The sequence below is a fragment of the Brachycentrus maculatus genome, unplaced genomic scaffold, assembly GCF_059751285.1.
Source record: "Brachycentrus maculatus isolate JH-2025_06_01 unplaced genomic scaffold, ASM5975128v1 h1tg000580l, whole genome shotgun sequence".
In the NCBI taxonomy this organism is placed as follows: domain Eukaryota; kingdom Metazoa; phylum Arthropoda; class Insecta; order Trichoptera; family Brachycentridae; genus Brachycentrus; species Brachycentrus maculatus.
Genome location: NW_028281320.1, coordinates 48849 through 64438, shown reverse-complemented (window position 1 = coordinate 64438; position 15590 = coordinate 48849). Strand labels below are relative to the sequence as shown.

The window sequence follows — 15590 nt, the reverse complement described above, 5'->3', positions numbered from 1 at the left end:
AGATTCACTTCTGCAGGAGTCTTCCAGCCTTTGACCACGCCTCGAGGATCCAGTCTCTGGACATCTAGTGTAGGAACAAGACCTAACCAAGTGAGCCTGAAGGAAAATACAAACCCAGCCAATAAAAACGCGATTTCCAAGTAATATAAACTATATATGAATTACTATGGACAGCCCCCTGAAGCCAACACATCAATCCTATACACTTTACAGACTCCGAAAGGGTACACAACATCTCGGGGTAACTTCAACCTGGCAGACAACACTTTCAATGTGGCTCCTGAAACTGTGCCTAGGAGAATGAATCGATGAACTGCAAATATTTAATACTATAGTCTCATTTTCATAATGATTTGATATTTGAATAATTTAAATATAGTGTATCACTAATGGAAATACAGATCATTCCAGTTTGACTGATTTCCTTCTTTCGGTTCGAGCTTACCTCCTTGCTCTTCTTTACAATCTTTTTATCTTTTTCTCGATTATGGTGTAGCAATCCGGTCCCTAGATTCCATTCTGCTTATTTAAGGCTCGCATAATATGGGCGAAAGTGTCGAACTAGGAGAAACTGAACAGGCTCAACAATTCATTGATGGTCGTCGGCAGTGCCTCTGCAAGTGGCTGTTCGATTTTAGGCTCAACCTTCTCTTATTCTTGCATATCCATTTTGAGTTGGTCCTCAAGTGACCAATCCATAAACTGGCCTTCCGTTGTCAAGTAGTACGATGCATTATCTTAGTTATGAACTGGCATAATGAAGCTCTTGGGCCCTAAATTCTGAGGAAGAAGAAGATGGTTTAATTGGAATATGTAAGCTCGATTAAATTTCACAATTAAGTGCCAGTAGTGGGTGCCATCTTAGCTTTGTCTCAAGCAACAACGCATGAAAAGAGGAGTGTACCCATTGCTCTTGAAGCGGTTAGCCCAATAATGATGCACTTCTCGCAAATTCATGCAGATAGCTTCATGGCTTAGCCTGGTGAAAGTCATGAAGAGCATATCAAGTGGGAGCTCACCAATTTAATAAACAGGCTTCTAATGAGTTTCTAGATTGTAGGCAGTGAGAATTCTGAACTCACCATATCCCAATGATCTCCAATAATCCAGCTGATTGATCAATAGTTCCTGTTGGACCCAAGATGGATTATATAGAGCTTTATTACCAAACAATCGATTTTAAGACTCCCAAAAAGGCCTAGATTGTTAAGGTTTACCGAACATTCAGAACTGAGAAAGAATAAATTATATGCATATATATGGCGCGCCAGCTTTATTTACATAGAGGCCATAGATGAAGGTTATCTAATTTATAGAGATAAAACTTACAATACAGATAATAATTATAAAGCTATAAAGATCTGAATGATGTTCAATAAACTGATTAAGAAACCATCAGCCATAGTCACAGTTACCATAACATACCATAGTATACCATTGTATAAAACTGAACTAAAAGTGTAGATGTAATAGTCCGTTTCCTGCTTCGTTCACAGACTTCATAGAAACTTGCTTAACTAACTGTGCGCCTAAATACTCACTTGGTCTCTAATTCCTGAAAAAAGACATTGGTACTTTGAACTTGCAGATGTCATGATCATGTTTCAACTGACTGAAATCCGGCAATTTATAATTAAATGTCTCCTATCTTCGAATTTATAATCCACTCTTTTAGTTTCGAAAATTATATAATCAATTATTAAAAATTGATATAAGTTTAACATTCTAACTAACTATGGACACAATAATTATAGTTTGAACTCAATGCACAGAATCTGTACTGCCTCTTAAAATCATAAAATTATCAATGAGTTTTCAATTGAGCAATGAATCGATTTATTTTATAATGCGCTCAGATACTTCGTCCGCATACATACATATCGAATATTTTGTCATATGAATTATCATGTGCTGATGCTAGCTTTAGGGAACAATAACTCTAGTTCATATCGAGCAGAATCGAGGTCTCTGATCTAATTATTTTCTAAATGTGCTATTTACATAACCAAAGATATTGTAGATTCTTCCAATCTGCTTTTCTCAGATACTCATATCCTTCATTGGTAATATGATTTTTGTCTAAATGGATGTGCTATTTACTTAAATTAAGATTTGTCAGATTCTTCTAATCTGCTTTGCTCAGATACTCACATACTTCATTGGTAATTTTATTGCCCTCCAAACAGTAATCTTTTTACTTAACTAAAGATCTGTCAAATTCTTCCAATCTGCTTTGCTCAGATACTCACATCCTTTATTGCTAATTCGAGAGTTAGCTAAACAAAGATGTGTCAGATTCTTCCAATCTGCTTTGCTCAGATACTCACATCCTTCATTTGTAATTCGATTGTTCCCTAAATATATGCTCTATTTACCTAACCAAAGTGATGCCAGATTCGGCAGACTGCAGTGTTTTATAAGTAGTTTGATTGTTGTGGGTGTACTATTTTGTTGTTGGGATACAATAAAATATTTTATTTATTAACCATTCCGTAATAGTATTATTTCTCAGCTCCATAAAAGGGAGACATAATAACTTTCGCACCCATGAATCCGATCAGATTGCAAGATATTGTAAATATTGTCAGTAAATGCAGCTTCATTCATGCATAACGTTTCTTGCGTTGAAATAATGCATTTTGTGATTAGTTGTAAACTAACAGTTTCAATATTCCTAAATTATGGATGTGTTTTTTTATGATATGCCAATGATTGTAAGGCCGTTTTCATCACTACCGTCTTAATGACATTCATCTAATGTAATTTCGGTTGCTTTCATTTAAATTTTGGGCAGTTTCAGCTCTTCACAATCTTCGAGGATTTCGGAAAGAGATTATATGTCCTATTGATTCAGTATCTATTTTTAAGCGACCTCCAGGCCCCATTTTATGCTTGCGAAACTAGCAGCCCCAGGCTCCTTTTCATGCTTGCGAAACTAGCAGCCCAGGCTCCTTTTCATGCTTGCGAAACTAGCAGCCCCAGGCTCCTTTTCATGCTTGCGAAACTAGCAGCCCAGGCTCCTTTTCATGCTTGCGAAACTAGCAGCCCCAGGCTCCTTTTCATGCTTGCGAAACTAGCAGCCCAGGCTCCTTTTCATGCTTGCGAAACTAGCAGCCCAGGCTCCTTTTCATGCTTGCGAAACTAGCAGCCCCAGGCTCCTTTTCATGCTTGCGAAACTAGCAGCCCAGGCTCCTTTTCATGCTTGCGAAACTAGCAGCCCAGGCTCCTTTTCATGCTTGCAAGACGAAAAGCATTTAAGCTCCCTTTCATGAATCGCATGTTTTTGAAATAATTATCGAATTTCAATTAACATATGCATTTCAATTAAATTTAAGTCAAATAAATTTGATAAATCGGATACACCCAATAAAGTGAAATATGACAGAGGAAAAGAAAAGGGCGTTTTTAAAAAACAGTGGCAAAATCGATTATCGTAGATGAGTTAAATTGATAGTTAATTTTAACAGCAGTTTATTTATATTTGTGTGAAAATCAGACCATTTTAAATCAGATAAGATTAAAGTAACACTTAAAGCGCATTAATGTACATTTATGTACATTTATGTCCATTTATATACATTTCAGTAGCATTTATGTACATTTAATATGCATTTCGTTCGCATTTATGTAACATTATTCACTCACTCACTTTATTAGCCCAATATCATATTATTTTAAGTATGAATCCCATAAATACTAACTATGAAACAAACAATTCCTCACAAATCCCTCACCTAATCAGAGTTCCTTAATTTATACATTCCTGCAGACAATCTTGATCTTTAGCTTAGAATTAGTTTCGCATCATGAACAGCTAACTGCACAGAAGAGGGCAATACTTGCAAGGGCGACTATTATCATATTCTTTAACTTTTGAGAGCTCTTTTTGATAGTATTGTAATTGCTAGATTAGGGAGGCTGCTTAGTTTTACAGTTATTAGATTATATGTTCGTATTTTTGCACTGTCTATCGCATTAGCGATGGTTACTGCTATGTTTGTAGAGATTACGATGAGCCCCACTCTATTTATACGGATTATACTTCTTTGTAGGATGAGTGAAGATTAAGCATTAATTAGTTTGATTTGGACTGACATTATTCTGGTTTGTTATTTTAATTGTTGAGACTATCATTTATTTCTAGTTTAGCAGCAGGAGCAGATTAATTTATTATTATTAAGTCTATTGGGTTTGTTGTTGATGTTTGTTGGGTTTGATGATTTAAGGAGGGAGGTTAGTCTGTTTGTGTGGCGATATCGGTTGTGTTTTACGGTGAAGAGGAATTATAGCAGCTTTTATTGATGGTAGGTTTGATAGGGAAGCTACACTGTTTGAGAGTAAGTTCTGACAGAAGCAAGCTCATTTCAATGAGGAGGGCCTTTAATTGCCGATGATGGGTCATTTTAATGCCATCGACACAGTTTATGTACATTCTGTCGATTTTGATGGTGAGTACTTCAGAGATATCTGGCATGTTCGCTAAAATGATTATAAATTAGAACAAACGAGTATGATATAAATCTACAGATAGATATGCATATTTGAGATACAGCAATGTTAGAATAATAATAATATTAGTTCTTCAACTATTGTTCATAATCAAAGACGATCAGGCTAATGCTTTATTCTTTTTAAACACTTCCAACTTCTTCTTGAGCATATTCTCTACTACTGAGTTTCTCTGGCTTCCAATGGATTTCTCGATGTCTCCTCCTCGATCAGTGGGCTGAGGTGTGAATTTCTTATTTGTTTTCATGTGGATCGCATTTTCGTTGGTTACTGCTTGGTTGCTTGAGAATTTATTGACAGAGTTCGATCTCAGTATCTTCTGCGATGTTTTTAATCCTGTTTTCTAGGGAATGTTGGCCTCATTCAAGAGAGTGATGCTGGTGAGTTTTGCAGTTGATGCTAAAATCTTCTTGCTTGAGCTTGCTCTTTTGAGTCGGCATACACTCCCTGCTTTATCTTTGGAGGCCTGCAGCTATTTCGAGTGTTTTTCAAGCAGTTGAACCCCAATCAAATTGTTACAGATGTTATGTGAGCTATTCGAGCGCTGTTTCAATTTGTTAGTGCTCATCGACCTTAGGCCCTTCTTTGATTCGCAGTTGCTTTACAATCTCGAACTTACTGCTTGATAGATTTCATTGATAGTCTTGAGACTGTTTGCATTATTAATGCTGCCGATGTTAATTGTGCTGAGCTGCCGATAATTTGGGGGAGTAATATCTGTGTCTTTGTTCTTCTTGTGAAAAATGATGGAGTTTGGCTTTTGGTGAATGCTTTTGGTAGACTTTTCTCTTCTGCTCTTTTATTCGCGTGAGGCTGTGTCATTGGCAGTCTTTTCGATGGAGAACTGTTTATGCTTGAGGGAGCTCCGAGCAGGCATGGGATGATTGGAAACAAACTTGGATTCTTTGTTATTTTCATCGTTCTTTGTTTGCAGCTTTTCGTTAAATCTGAACTTCTTATACCCGAAACTCTGTTTCGCAAGCTATTACTTCTTCTTGGTCATTTCCTTTTTCTTCTGTTGTTTCTTCAAGAATTCTTCAAACTTCTTTTATCCGCTATAGTAATTCCCTCGGAATTCCTAAGGTTTTATCTTCTTCAGAGCCTTCCCTATTTTGTCACAAATCTACAGCAGGACCACAGATTCATTGGATTCACTATTCAATTAATTCAGCATTGTACTATACCTCGATCTCTTCGAAACCTACGAGTCATCGTAGGAGGAAAAACTCTTATGCGTGGTAATTGAGATATTCTGTTATTTTTTTAGTACTGACTTTATCTTCTTATAGTCGACATCCTTGACTCGATTGTAGTATTTCAGCATGATGGGCTCTATGCCCCTTTCATTCCATGCAGGCTGGTCACGATGAAATTTATAGTATTATGAAAGCATCTCTATTTTTTTAGGAAATTACTCTATCTGGTACTCTCTCTTCAGGTATTCCTCGTCTTCGTTGATGTAATTATTCTACTGGAACTGCACAAAGTTATGGCAGAGTTCCTCATTTAGAATCTCATCCACATCTTTCATGTAGTAGAGGTTTTGTGAAGAGGAGTACTTTCCGAACAAGGAATGGGAAATCAGCAAGGAGAATTATGGCATTTCTTTTGAACAAATTTGGCAGTCCACTTCCGGTTTTGGGTTTGAGGCATTGAATTATCCGCTGAGAGGCATCGGTTATTTTAACTATATATAATTTATATGCGTTACATGCGACGATTATAATTATTAAGTTTATTTTCATTAGTTCGTGCATAGAGAGCACATTAATAGTCCATAAGTCAATTTATGCTTTGTTTAAGAATTAATCATTCTGTGACCATAGCCTCATCATCGGATACGGTTGTTATCTTTTGGACTTTAAAGTTTGCATAGGAGACCTTTGAATTTGGGACCTAATTCCTCATTTTTTCAGGGATTCCTGTATCTGAAGCACATGGACCTCTTTTAGCACCCGCTTATTTCGACGATTTAGGAAAGACTCCATCAAGCCAAAGCATTTGCGCTGGGCTAGTGTCATCCCAGAAACTAATAACTAAACTCATTTTTCTTTTGAAAGCCTCTCCCATTGCCTTCAACCCTCCTAACTATTCAAAATAGTTTGTTTCATTGAACTTCTTCTTTTGTGCGATTATGCCTGCATCTGTGAGAGAGCCTCCATTGATTGTCTTTCCATTTTGGGTATAGAGTCTTTTAACTTATTTCAAATCTCCATTTTAAGTTCCGTCGGTTGTAATGAACTGAGTTATCACTCTGAATGGCTTTGAGGTGTCCACTTGGAATTCTGATCCATAACCGAAATACTTCTCGTTTCCAACACGGAATGGATTATAGTCAGCTCCATCCATATCGCATTGCCCTTTGTATCTGTTATCCCCTCTTCCGCAATCGACATCATTTTCGCATGGCTTCAGCCCAGGGTGTTTGCAGACATGTGCAGTCATTTGTGTGGCCTGATTGTTGCATTCCCAAATGTCAAATTCTGCACAGCAGGATCCAGTGCTATAGAATCCTGAAACTCCAGAAGCCTTTCCTTGAATGAATTTTATCGATGTGCATTGTGCATCGCAATATCCAAGTCCGACAGATGCCGCGTTGCCAGAACTTAAGTTTGGCCCTCCGTCAAGGGGAAGCTCCACGAAATATAGAGCTCCATTGAGCCCGCATCCAGCATTACTCATATCTGCATCGAAGCTGATTTCCCTTCCGAGCATGTTGAGTGCCAAATATTTTTCGGTTCCAGACTCCATGAGGTACATCCTACTACCAACATTAGTGCCATATTGATGCCTTGTCACATAGTTCATAGTCACTTTATCTCCTTCAACATGGACCCCATAGTTTCCACTCCACTGTTCGTTGGGAATTCCCTCGATGGCACATGACTGCCAGCAAGTTAGAGGGTCTGTGCATATTGAAGAGTTCCAAGTGTCAGTTGGGTAGCAGTTTTGGCTTGGGTTTGAGGCAGAGTGCAGCCAATGCCAATTCCCGTCAAGGACCAGTTTTGTGTTGTGGACAGACCCATCAATGACCATTGGATAGGGGAGGTAGCTGTTTTGGCTCTGGGTGCCGATAGATAGGCCATAAATAGAGCCAATGAGAAGCAAAACCATGGCAGCAGATTTGACAATCATCCGTAATATAATAGATTTTTAATTAAATCCTACTTAATGCAATTAAATAACATAAATAGCTGCTGTTTCAGTTACATAAAATCGTAAAGACTAAGCTGAGCAAATAAAAGAGGGCCTGTTTCGAATCTTATTGGTCGAAATATATACTTGGGAAGCATTGATTTTTGAGACTTTTTCGTTGGACCTTTTCAGAACTTTATGTTTTGGTTCTTTTTTGTTAAAACTCGCAATCCTTTGGACACTCAAAAAATTTAATAAGCATCAACAGCCTTTGTCAACAACCTTAATGTACTCAGATAAATGCTAATCAACATGAGTATTAGCAGGAGTTCAGCATGAGCAGGAGTATCAACATAAATATGTTGATTAGTGTGGCATGAATAATAGAGCTGAACATCGAGGAGCTTGGCATTCCCAATTCGAGCATCCATCTTTAATTGCGATAAAATAATTAGATATAATGCAATGATGGAATGATGGATAATTATATTTGTAAAATTAACGATAATTATGGCAGAGTAGCTAGAGCCTCATATCCTTAAAAAGTACTAAATTCTGCAGAAGCTAGGCAAGGGGGCATACGGAGTAGTATGGAAAGCCATTGATAGAGACACCCGAGAAACTGTTGCGCTCAAGAAGGTTTTTGATGCTTTCCAAAATGCCACAGATGCTCAGCGAACTTTCAGAGAAGTCATGTTTCTTAGGTAGTTAAGAGGACATCCAAATATAGTTAGGCTCGAGCATCTCGTACGTTCTGCTAATAACCGAGATTTGTATTTAGTGTTCGATTTCATGTAGACAGACCTACATGCAGTTATTCGAGCCAACATCCTTCAGGAAGTGCATAAAAAGTATGTTATGTATCAGTAAGCATTCATTTAATCGTAGAATTCTCAAGGGGCTGAAGTATATGCATTCGGGGGATCTTATCCATCGGGATCTCAAGCCGTCGAATATTCTGCTAGATGCCGATTGTCTAGCCAAGCTTGCCGATTTCGGGCTGGCGAGATCTGTCGCAACTGTCAATCAGGCAGAAGGAGAGGCCATAATGACCGAGTATGTCGCAACAAGGTGGTACCGGGCTCCCGAAATCCTGATGGGCTCATCGAAATACACTAAATCAGTGGACATGTGGTCAATAGGGTGCATCATGGCTGAAATGTACACCGGAAAGGCCATCTTCCCAGGAACATCCACTCTCAACCAAATATAAAAAATAGTTGAGTTGCTCGGGAGGCCAAGCAATAGCGATATCTAGTCGCTCGATTCAGTGATGGCGCGATAGTGTTTAAACCAAATTTCTCTGGGCAAGAAGAAATCATTTACAGGTACCTTCACAAATATCGATGATCAAGGCCTGGATTTATTGAGAAAACTCTTGGTTTTCAACCCGAACGGCCGATACACTGTGGATGAAGCTCTTTAACATCCCTATCTCTCTGACTTTCATGATGAAAGCGAGGAAATCTAGTTTAAAGGAGTCATCCGTATTCCTGTCGATGAAAACACTAAATTCTCAATCAAGGACTATCGCTAGTTTCTCTACCGTTAGATTAGCAAAAAGTATCAAGATGTAAAGCAGGTGAAAAAAGTATAATAACATCCATATTAACCCCACAAAAAATACAAAACCGAAGCCATTAACGAGGAATAAAAGCCGATCAGAACCCAGACAGCCATTAATTCCAAAAGTGGCAACCAAAGCTATTTGGATGACTCATAATCCTGTTGGAAAGACCGAAAAAGAGACTCATTAAAAAGTAAAATCGACGGAAAGTAAAACGTGCTTGGCAAGACCTACATATCTCAAAGTAAATAAAAGAATAATTGGGTAAAGCCCGCAGAAAGGCCATCGACAGGCGGAGATAAAAAACCAAACATATCCGATAAAAGCTACGAACGCAACATTTATTCCTACGGATATAATCGCAGAAAATGATATGATTCGATTCTCACTTTGTCTTTATTGCTAAATTTCATTTCAGTTGCTTTATGATAATTAACTAATTTAAACAAGTTGGTTTCTATGTTGGAAGAGGATCGGCCAATTAAACCAGATCAGACATATTTAGAGGAAGCTCAGAAAAGATATCAATAAAATGTGAACAATAAACAACAGTTTTTGAAGAAGAGTCAACAAGAGTTCTTACCATGCTTCAAAAATAAATAAAAAAAGGTCATGCCCATTCAAAGGAATGAAGAGAAGAGCAAGGCTGAAATCTATGAAGAGCTCAAAAATAAAAATAGGAAAAAATTCGGCGAGTGGGATAAGCCGAGGCCTCAGGAGTAATAACCCAAGAAAAAGATAAATCCCAAACAAATGACTATCTCCTATCACCCTAAAAAAATTTATATTGACACGGAGTAATATAAGAAGCCAGACTATGTTCCGCGCGAGAAAAAAACCTAAAACACATAAAAATTAGAGTATGAGAAGATGCTAGAATATTTGAACAAACATTATAAGGAACTTGAAAAGGAGAAGAACAACTTCTAAAAACAGAAATAATACTTCAAATTTAAAAAGAAAGTATCCGCATAACCTTCATTAGATATTGTTTTTGAACCCAGGACTCAAACAAAAATTAATATATCGGGTAAGCCTAAAGCAATCGAGATTCTAGCGTCAAAGGAAAACCAACCAACTAAAGCCAATGAGCAAATATAATTTAAAGAACAGAACTAATTTGTCATCAAGCAATCAACTCTTCCGATCGGCGAAGTTTATCGGTGCTTACCATTTTAGCTGAAGTAAATATATAAGAATCTCAACCAAGAAGACCTGCAATACGATCAAAACACAGACTATAAAGCTGTGACGTATATGCTTGAACACCATAGAGATTCAGCAATAATGAGCTTCGAAGGTGAGAAAAGATACGCGAAATTTCCTGAAGGATTATATGAATCTTGGGTTCCTGGCAAGAGTCGAAGTGCATACAATGAAAACACTAAATATAAGGTGGCTTGGTTCAGTAATGGAGATGTCAAACAGAACTTCGATGAAAAAGTCATCACTTACTATTCAAAAAAGCAAAGACTCTGTAAAATTACAGTCCCTGGAAAGGGCAGCTTTGTTTATTTTGATGAGCTCAGCCAACTCTAAATGTAAACGAAGAAGGGCAAATGTATAGTCTACGCGGACGGAAGGTAAAAATGGATTGTAAATCCATTATGATTGCAAATACTAAAACCAGAACTCTAATAAATTATATAAATTTTAGACTAAATATATGCACTTATATACACATATTAATATTGAATATTTATAAGAGTAAACCATAATTTAAATAATTAAGTATGAAGAAAAGATACGATAATTATCCATCATCCTCGCATAGTGGTCATGGAAAATGGAATAATTACAATGATCATGAGAGCCGAGGTCGTAGCAAAAGCAGAAGTCGTGAAAAACCATCGCATAAATCGAGGAGAGATCCATATGAAAAATAAAGGTCTCCTTTTAAGGACTATAAAAAGCAGATTAACTTTATGCCCATTAAAACTTAATCCGATATCAAAAATCATTTCCGGTTCTAAATCCCGCATCTGAGTCGAAACTAATAAGCTGAAATGATATCCATGCTCAAAAGCAAACTCATTGAATTTGTGGGTCCCATTGAACATGTTTCGACTATCAAGGAGAGTCGGGAGAACAACAATTCTGTTCTCAATGTTGGCTTTAAATATGATATTGATGCTTTGAGTTATCTGCAAGCGGGCGAGCTCACTATTAAAATAGGCACACATAAAATCAGAATGAACCCAGTGCCGACTAAAGTATTCCAAATGAGCATTAGTGACATGTCATAAAAGCATCACCACCCAAAGCAGTAGCCTTTCCAGGAAATACCACGGCGAGTGCGTCGAAAATCCTCTTCATCGTCCTCCGAGGGGAGAAGAAGAACGCAGTAAAAGACGAGTAAAATGCTTATTATCTTGTAGGACTGACGAAAGTGCTCATTTTTGGCGTTCCTTTGATGTACTCGGAGCAGAAAGTCTTGGCGATGATGAACTAGTATATGGGGGGATCCTATTTCTGTCGGGACTACTGCTGGAGAAAAATAAGAAATTCTAGCTGTGAATATTTTGAGTTTCAAATTTAACCTACAAAAGTATTAATAAATCACAATTCAGGCAGCGAAGATTCTAGCAACAGCCTCTAAAATGAAAATTTAAGGCTTTCCTGTTGTGGTGATTGAGGACGGATAAAGTATAAGCCAAGCTCTCTTAGATTTTCAGTTTACTATTTAATTCCCCAAAAAGGTCAGCCCCTTCCATGTTCTCAGGGGCATCTAATCATTGACTCGAGTTGTGCAAATAACAACAAATTAATAAGCTTAATAAGACGGAGCATGCAAAAGCTTTAGTATAACAGTAAACGACAAGGAAATGGCAGATTAACTAAAAAAAGTAGGAAGGTTAAATAGTGGAATAATAGTCGAAAGTATCAAATATAAGCAATATGTCTACAGACCAACTCAAAACACTCGACTGCCCCATCACGAACAGTTAATGTGAATGCGTGTTTATGCAGTAAATAAATTAAATTAATTAATTAATCATTTATAAAAATACTACAAACGATAGTTGCCAGTGCCACATATACAATTTTAACAATTAACTTATTATTCTCGCAATTTCCCACATATTCTCGTCTGCTCTCTCTCTCTCTTATTCTCGCCTGCTCTCTCTCTTATTCTCGCTGCAATTAATTCCAATTGATCCATCAGGAATTCACTATTTATCTGTGCAGATTTAATAAGTTGGTCAAATAATAAGTTTAGACATACTCGATGGTTTCTATGTAGATAAGAACTGCATGATTTATCATTATTGATGAGCGTCTGATTCATACTTAAAATAATATGATATAGGGCTAATAAAGTGAGTTAGTGAATAATGTTACTGAAATGCGAACGAAATGCATATTAAATGTGCATAAATGCTACTGAAATGTACATTAAATGTACATAAATGCGCTTTAAGTGTTACTTTAATCTTATCTGATTTAAAATGGTCTGATTTTCACACAAATATAAATACACACAAATATAAATACACTGCTGTTAAAATTAACTATCAATTTAACTCATCTACGATAATCGATTTTGTCACTGTTTTATAAAGGGGTTGGGGTTGGGGTTGGGGTTGGGGTTGGGGTTGGGGGGTTGGGGTTGGGGGTTGGGGTTGGGATCTTCATTAAATGAATTAAAGAATAAAGAATTACATCGATTGTGTTATAACTTTTTTGTAGTTAATTGTAGTTAATTGAGAAGACTTTATGATTTCGCTCGGCTTTTCGTATTTTTATTGTCCTTTCCATGGGCTTTTAATACTGACGCTCAGTATTGTAATATTATTTTTGTACTATTCCAGCAGGTCATTCTGCCAGAATTTTCGCAGAATCATTGCCTCGAAGAATGCACTGATTTTTGGTGTTTCAGCATTCCACAAAAAGCGTACTTTTCTATTTATTTGTCTTCTCTTCATCGAGCTTTTAGAATTTTCATGTGATTGGCCTTAAAGTCTTATAGTTGACATCCTTGAAATTTGAAGGCACCTTGCTACGAATATTGAAATAAAATTATTCTTTATAAGGAGGGTGGAGGAGATGAGGTCATCGATGGCTGCACATAGGTCGGAGTATACAAACTGTAATTTTTGCTTTATACAAAAGAGAAATTGCGCGTTATTGATAATATCTTATATCATCCAACATACCCGAAACAGCGATACTCTAAATCCAATAGCAACCACTCAGTGCAAATGAGCATGTCCATCCTTCAAAGTCGCTTCTGAGATCTTCCATTTTTTGAATGCCTAACAAATCATTTGCTTCGAGTCCGGGGTTTCAAAAGCCCTGTTAAATTTTTTCTGCGACAAACCATAAGCCAAGCTGATCTGTGCAAGACAGCAGATGATTTACCCTTTGAAGAAATAAATATTTTTGTTGCAAATTTTAAAGTTCCAAATAAAACTGACTGATTTACACATTAAAATAATTTTTGTCTGGAAATAATTGTTTCTCTGCCATCATATAATTAATATAATACCGTCCATACTCATGAGCGAAAAAGCCACCATTTCTGATCAAAATCCTCCTGAAAATGAAGGAAGACAAAGGCTTATGAAGACAAAATCCAATATAAACCCAAAAATACAGTAGCACATGCCACCTTGATAGCGTAAAAACAACAGAAGATATAGCATTGACAACAACACACATCACAACAGATCCAATAAAGGCAGCAATAGCTCGATCAATCGGTCATAAGGCATTAATCATAAACAGCAGCATTAAAATAGTAAATGCTACGATCACTGTCACAGTATAAGTCACAGCTTTTATAATTAAGATTCTCTTATTTGTCCGCTCAGGATAATTCCAGGTTGTAGTCTGCAATCTCACCGATAAGATAACCCATATATCATAGGAGACACTTACTCTATAAAATGAGCCCAGGCTAAAGTATATGTAGCTTTAATTCATAGAAGGAGAAGTCAGCATGAATACTCTGAGCATATCAATAGAGTTTGTTGGCTTGGAGAATATGGCGGTTTCGGGTCAGGTGCCAACTGAAAGGCTGCCGATAATTTCATTTTGATATATAAATTAAAGACTCAGCCAAAAATTATCTTTCGGCAATATCAACCTAAGAATAAATCAATTTAGTAAACTAAAAGCCAGTAAGATAAAATCAATAATTGAATACTTTGGCGAACTGAGTAGAATATTTAAAGTAAGTCATAAAATGTTAGATCGTTGAATCGTTGGATCGTATATGATAAGACCATCTAAAGAATAGAATTATTAACCTGAGTTATGCATAGTCTCATTTTCTTTATCTATTTCACTTCTTTGTATCTCTTTGTTTCTCATTGTTTCGCTATTTTATACTCGCATTTTAACCCTTCTGGCTGAGATCGGCCGATAAACAATCGACATAAAATCATTGTTCTATATTTGAATTTATAATCCGACACTTTTATGTTTGAAGATTAGATAATGTTACCGAGTTTTGTGTTGGGGTTGGGGTTGGGGTTGGGGTTGGGGTTGGGGTTGGGGTTGGGGTTGGGGGTTGGGGTTGGGGTTGGGAGACTATTCACAATATAATTAGAGTTTGAACTCAACGGACAGAGTATATAATCTGCCTTTTAAATTATCAAATTATCAATGAATTTTCAATTGAACAATTAATTAATTTATTTATTCTATAGCGAGGTAACATACCTCGTCAGCCTTCATAAATAGTAAATCAGATATTTTGTCATATGAATTATCTTTTTTTTTGTGAAAATTTGCCGTAGAGTTGAACATTAGGGAATGAGGACTTCAGTCTACTACAATCAGCTAAATTGTAGTTTTCGATCGGATTTTAAGCTAAATATATGTGTTATTTACATAAATAAAGATGTTTCAGATTCTTCCAATCTGCTTTGCTCAGATACTCACATCCTTCACTGCTAATATAATTGCCATCTAAACAAAGAGATGTCAGATTCTTCCAATCTGCTTTGCTTAGATACTGACATCCTTCATTGGATATTTGATTTTCGTCTAAAATATATGTGTTATTTACTTAAATCAAGAAGTTACAGATTCTTCCAATCTGCTCTGCCTATAGACTCACATCCTTCACTGCTAATTCGATTTCTAGCTAAACGAAGATATGTCAGATTCTTCCAATCTGCTCTGCCTATAGACTCACATCCTTCACTGCTAATTTGATTGGACCCTAAATATATGTTTTATTTACTTAAATCAAGATTTGACAGATTCTTCCAATCTGCTCTGCTCAGATACTCACATCCCTTATTGTTAATTTTATTACCATCTAAATATATGTGTTATTTACAGAAAATAAGAGTTTTCAGATTCTTCCAATTTGCTTTGCTCAGATACTCACATCCTTTATTGGTAATTTGAGTGTTGGCTAAATATA

General features: G+C 36.6%; 2 protein-coding genes across 2 annotated transcripts; one reads left to right on the top strand and one right to left on the bottom strand.

Annotated features, from left to right (window-relative positions):
* Positions 1–6313: 6313 nt before the first annotated feature.
* LOC148301314 (exoglucanase GH7B-like) lies at positions 6314–7632 on the bottom strand. Its single transcript, XM_088273453.1, has one exon. The coding sequence runs from the start codon at positions 7621–7623 to the stop codon at positions 6727–6729; it is 897 nt and encodes a 298-aa protein (XP_088129579.1). The 5' UTR covers positions 7624–7632; the 3' UTR covers positions 6314–6726.
* A 522-nt stretch (positions 7633–8154) lies between these two features.
* Positions 8155–9181, top strand: LOC148301313 (extracellular signal-regulated kinase 2-like). The gene is given in 2 exon segments (XM_088273455.1): positions 8155–8532; positions 8534–9181. Coding segments are annotated over 2 exon segments (1026 nt in total).
* The last annotated feature ends 6409 nt before the right edge of the window (positions 9182–15590 follow it).

Bases quoted from the DNA above. Each gene is read 5' to 3' on its own strand.
- LOC148301314 (XM_088273453.1), bottom strand. From the start codon at position 7,623: ATGGTTTTGCTTCTCATTGGCTCTATTTATGGCCTATCTATCGGCACC.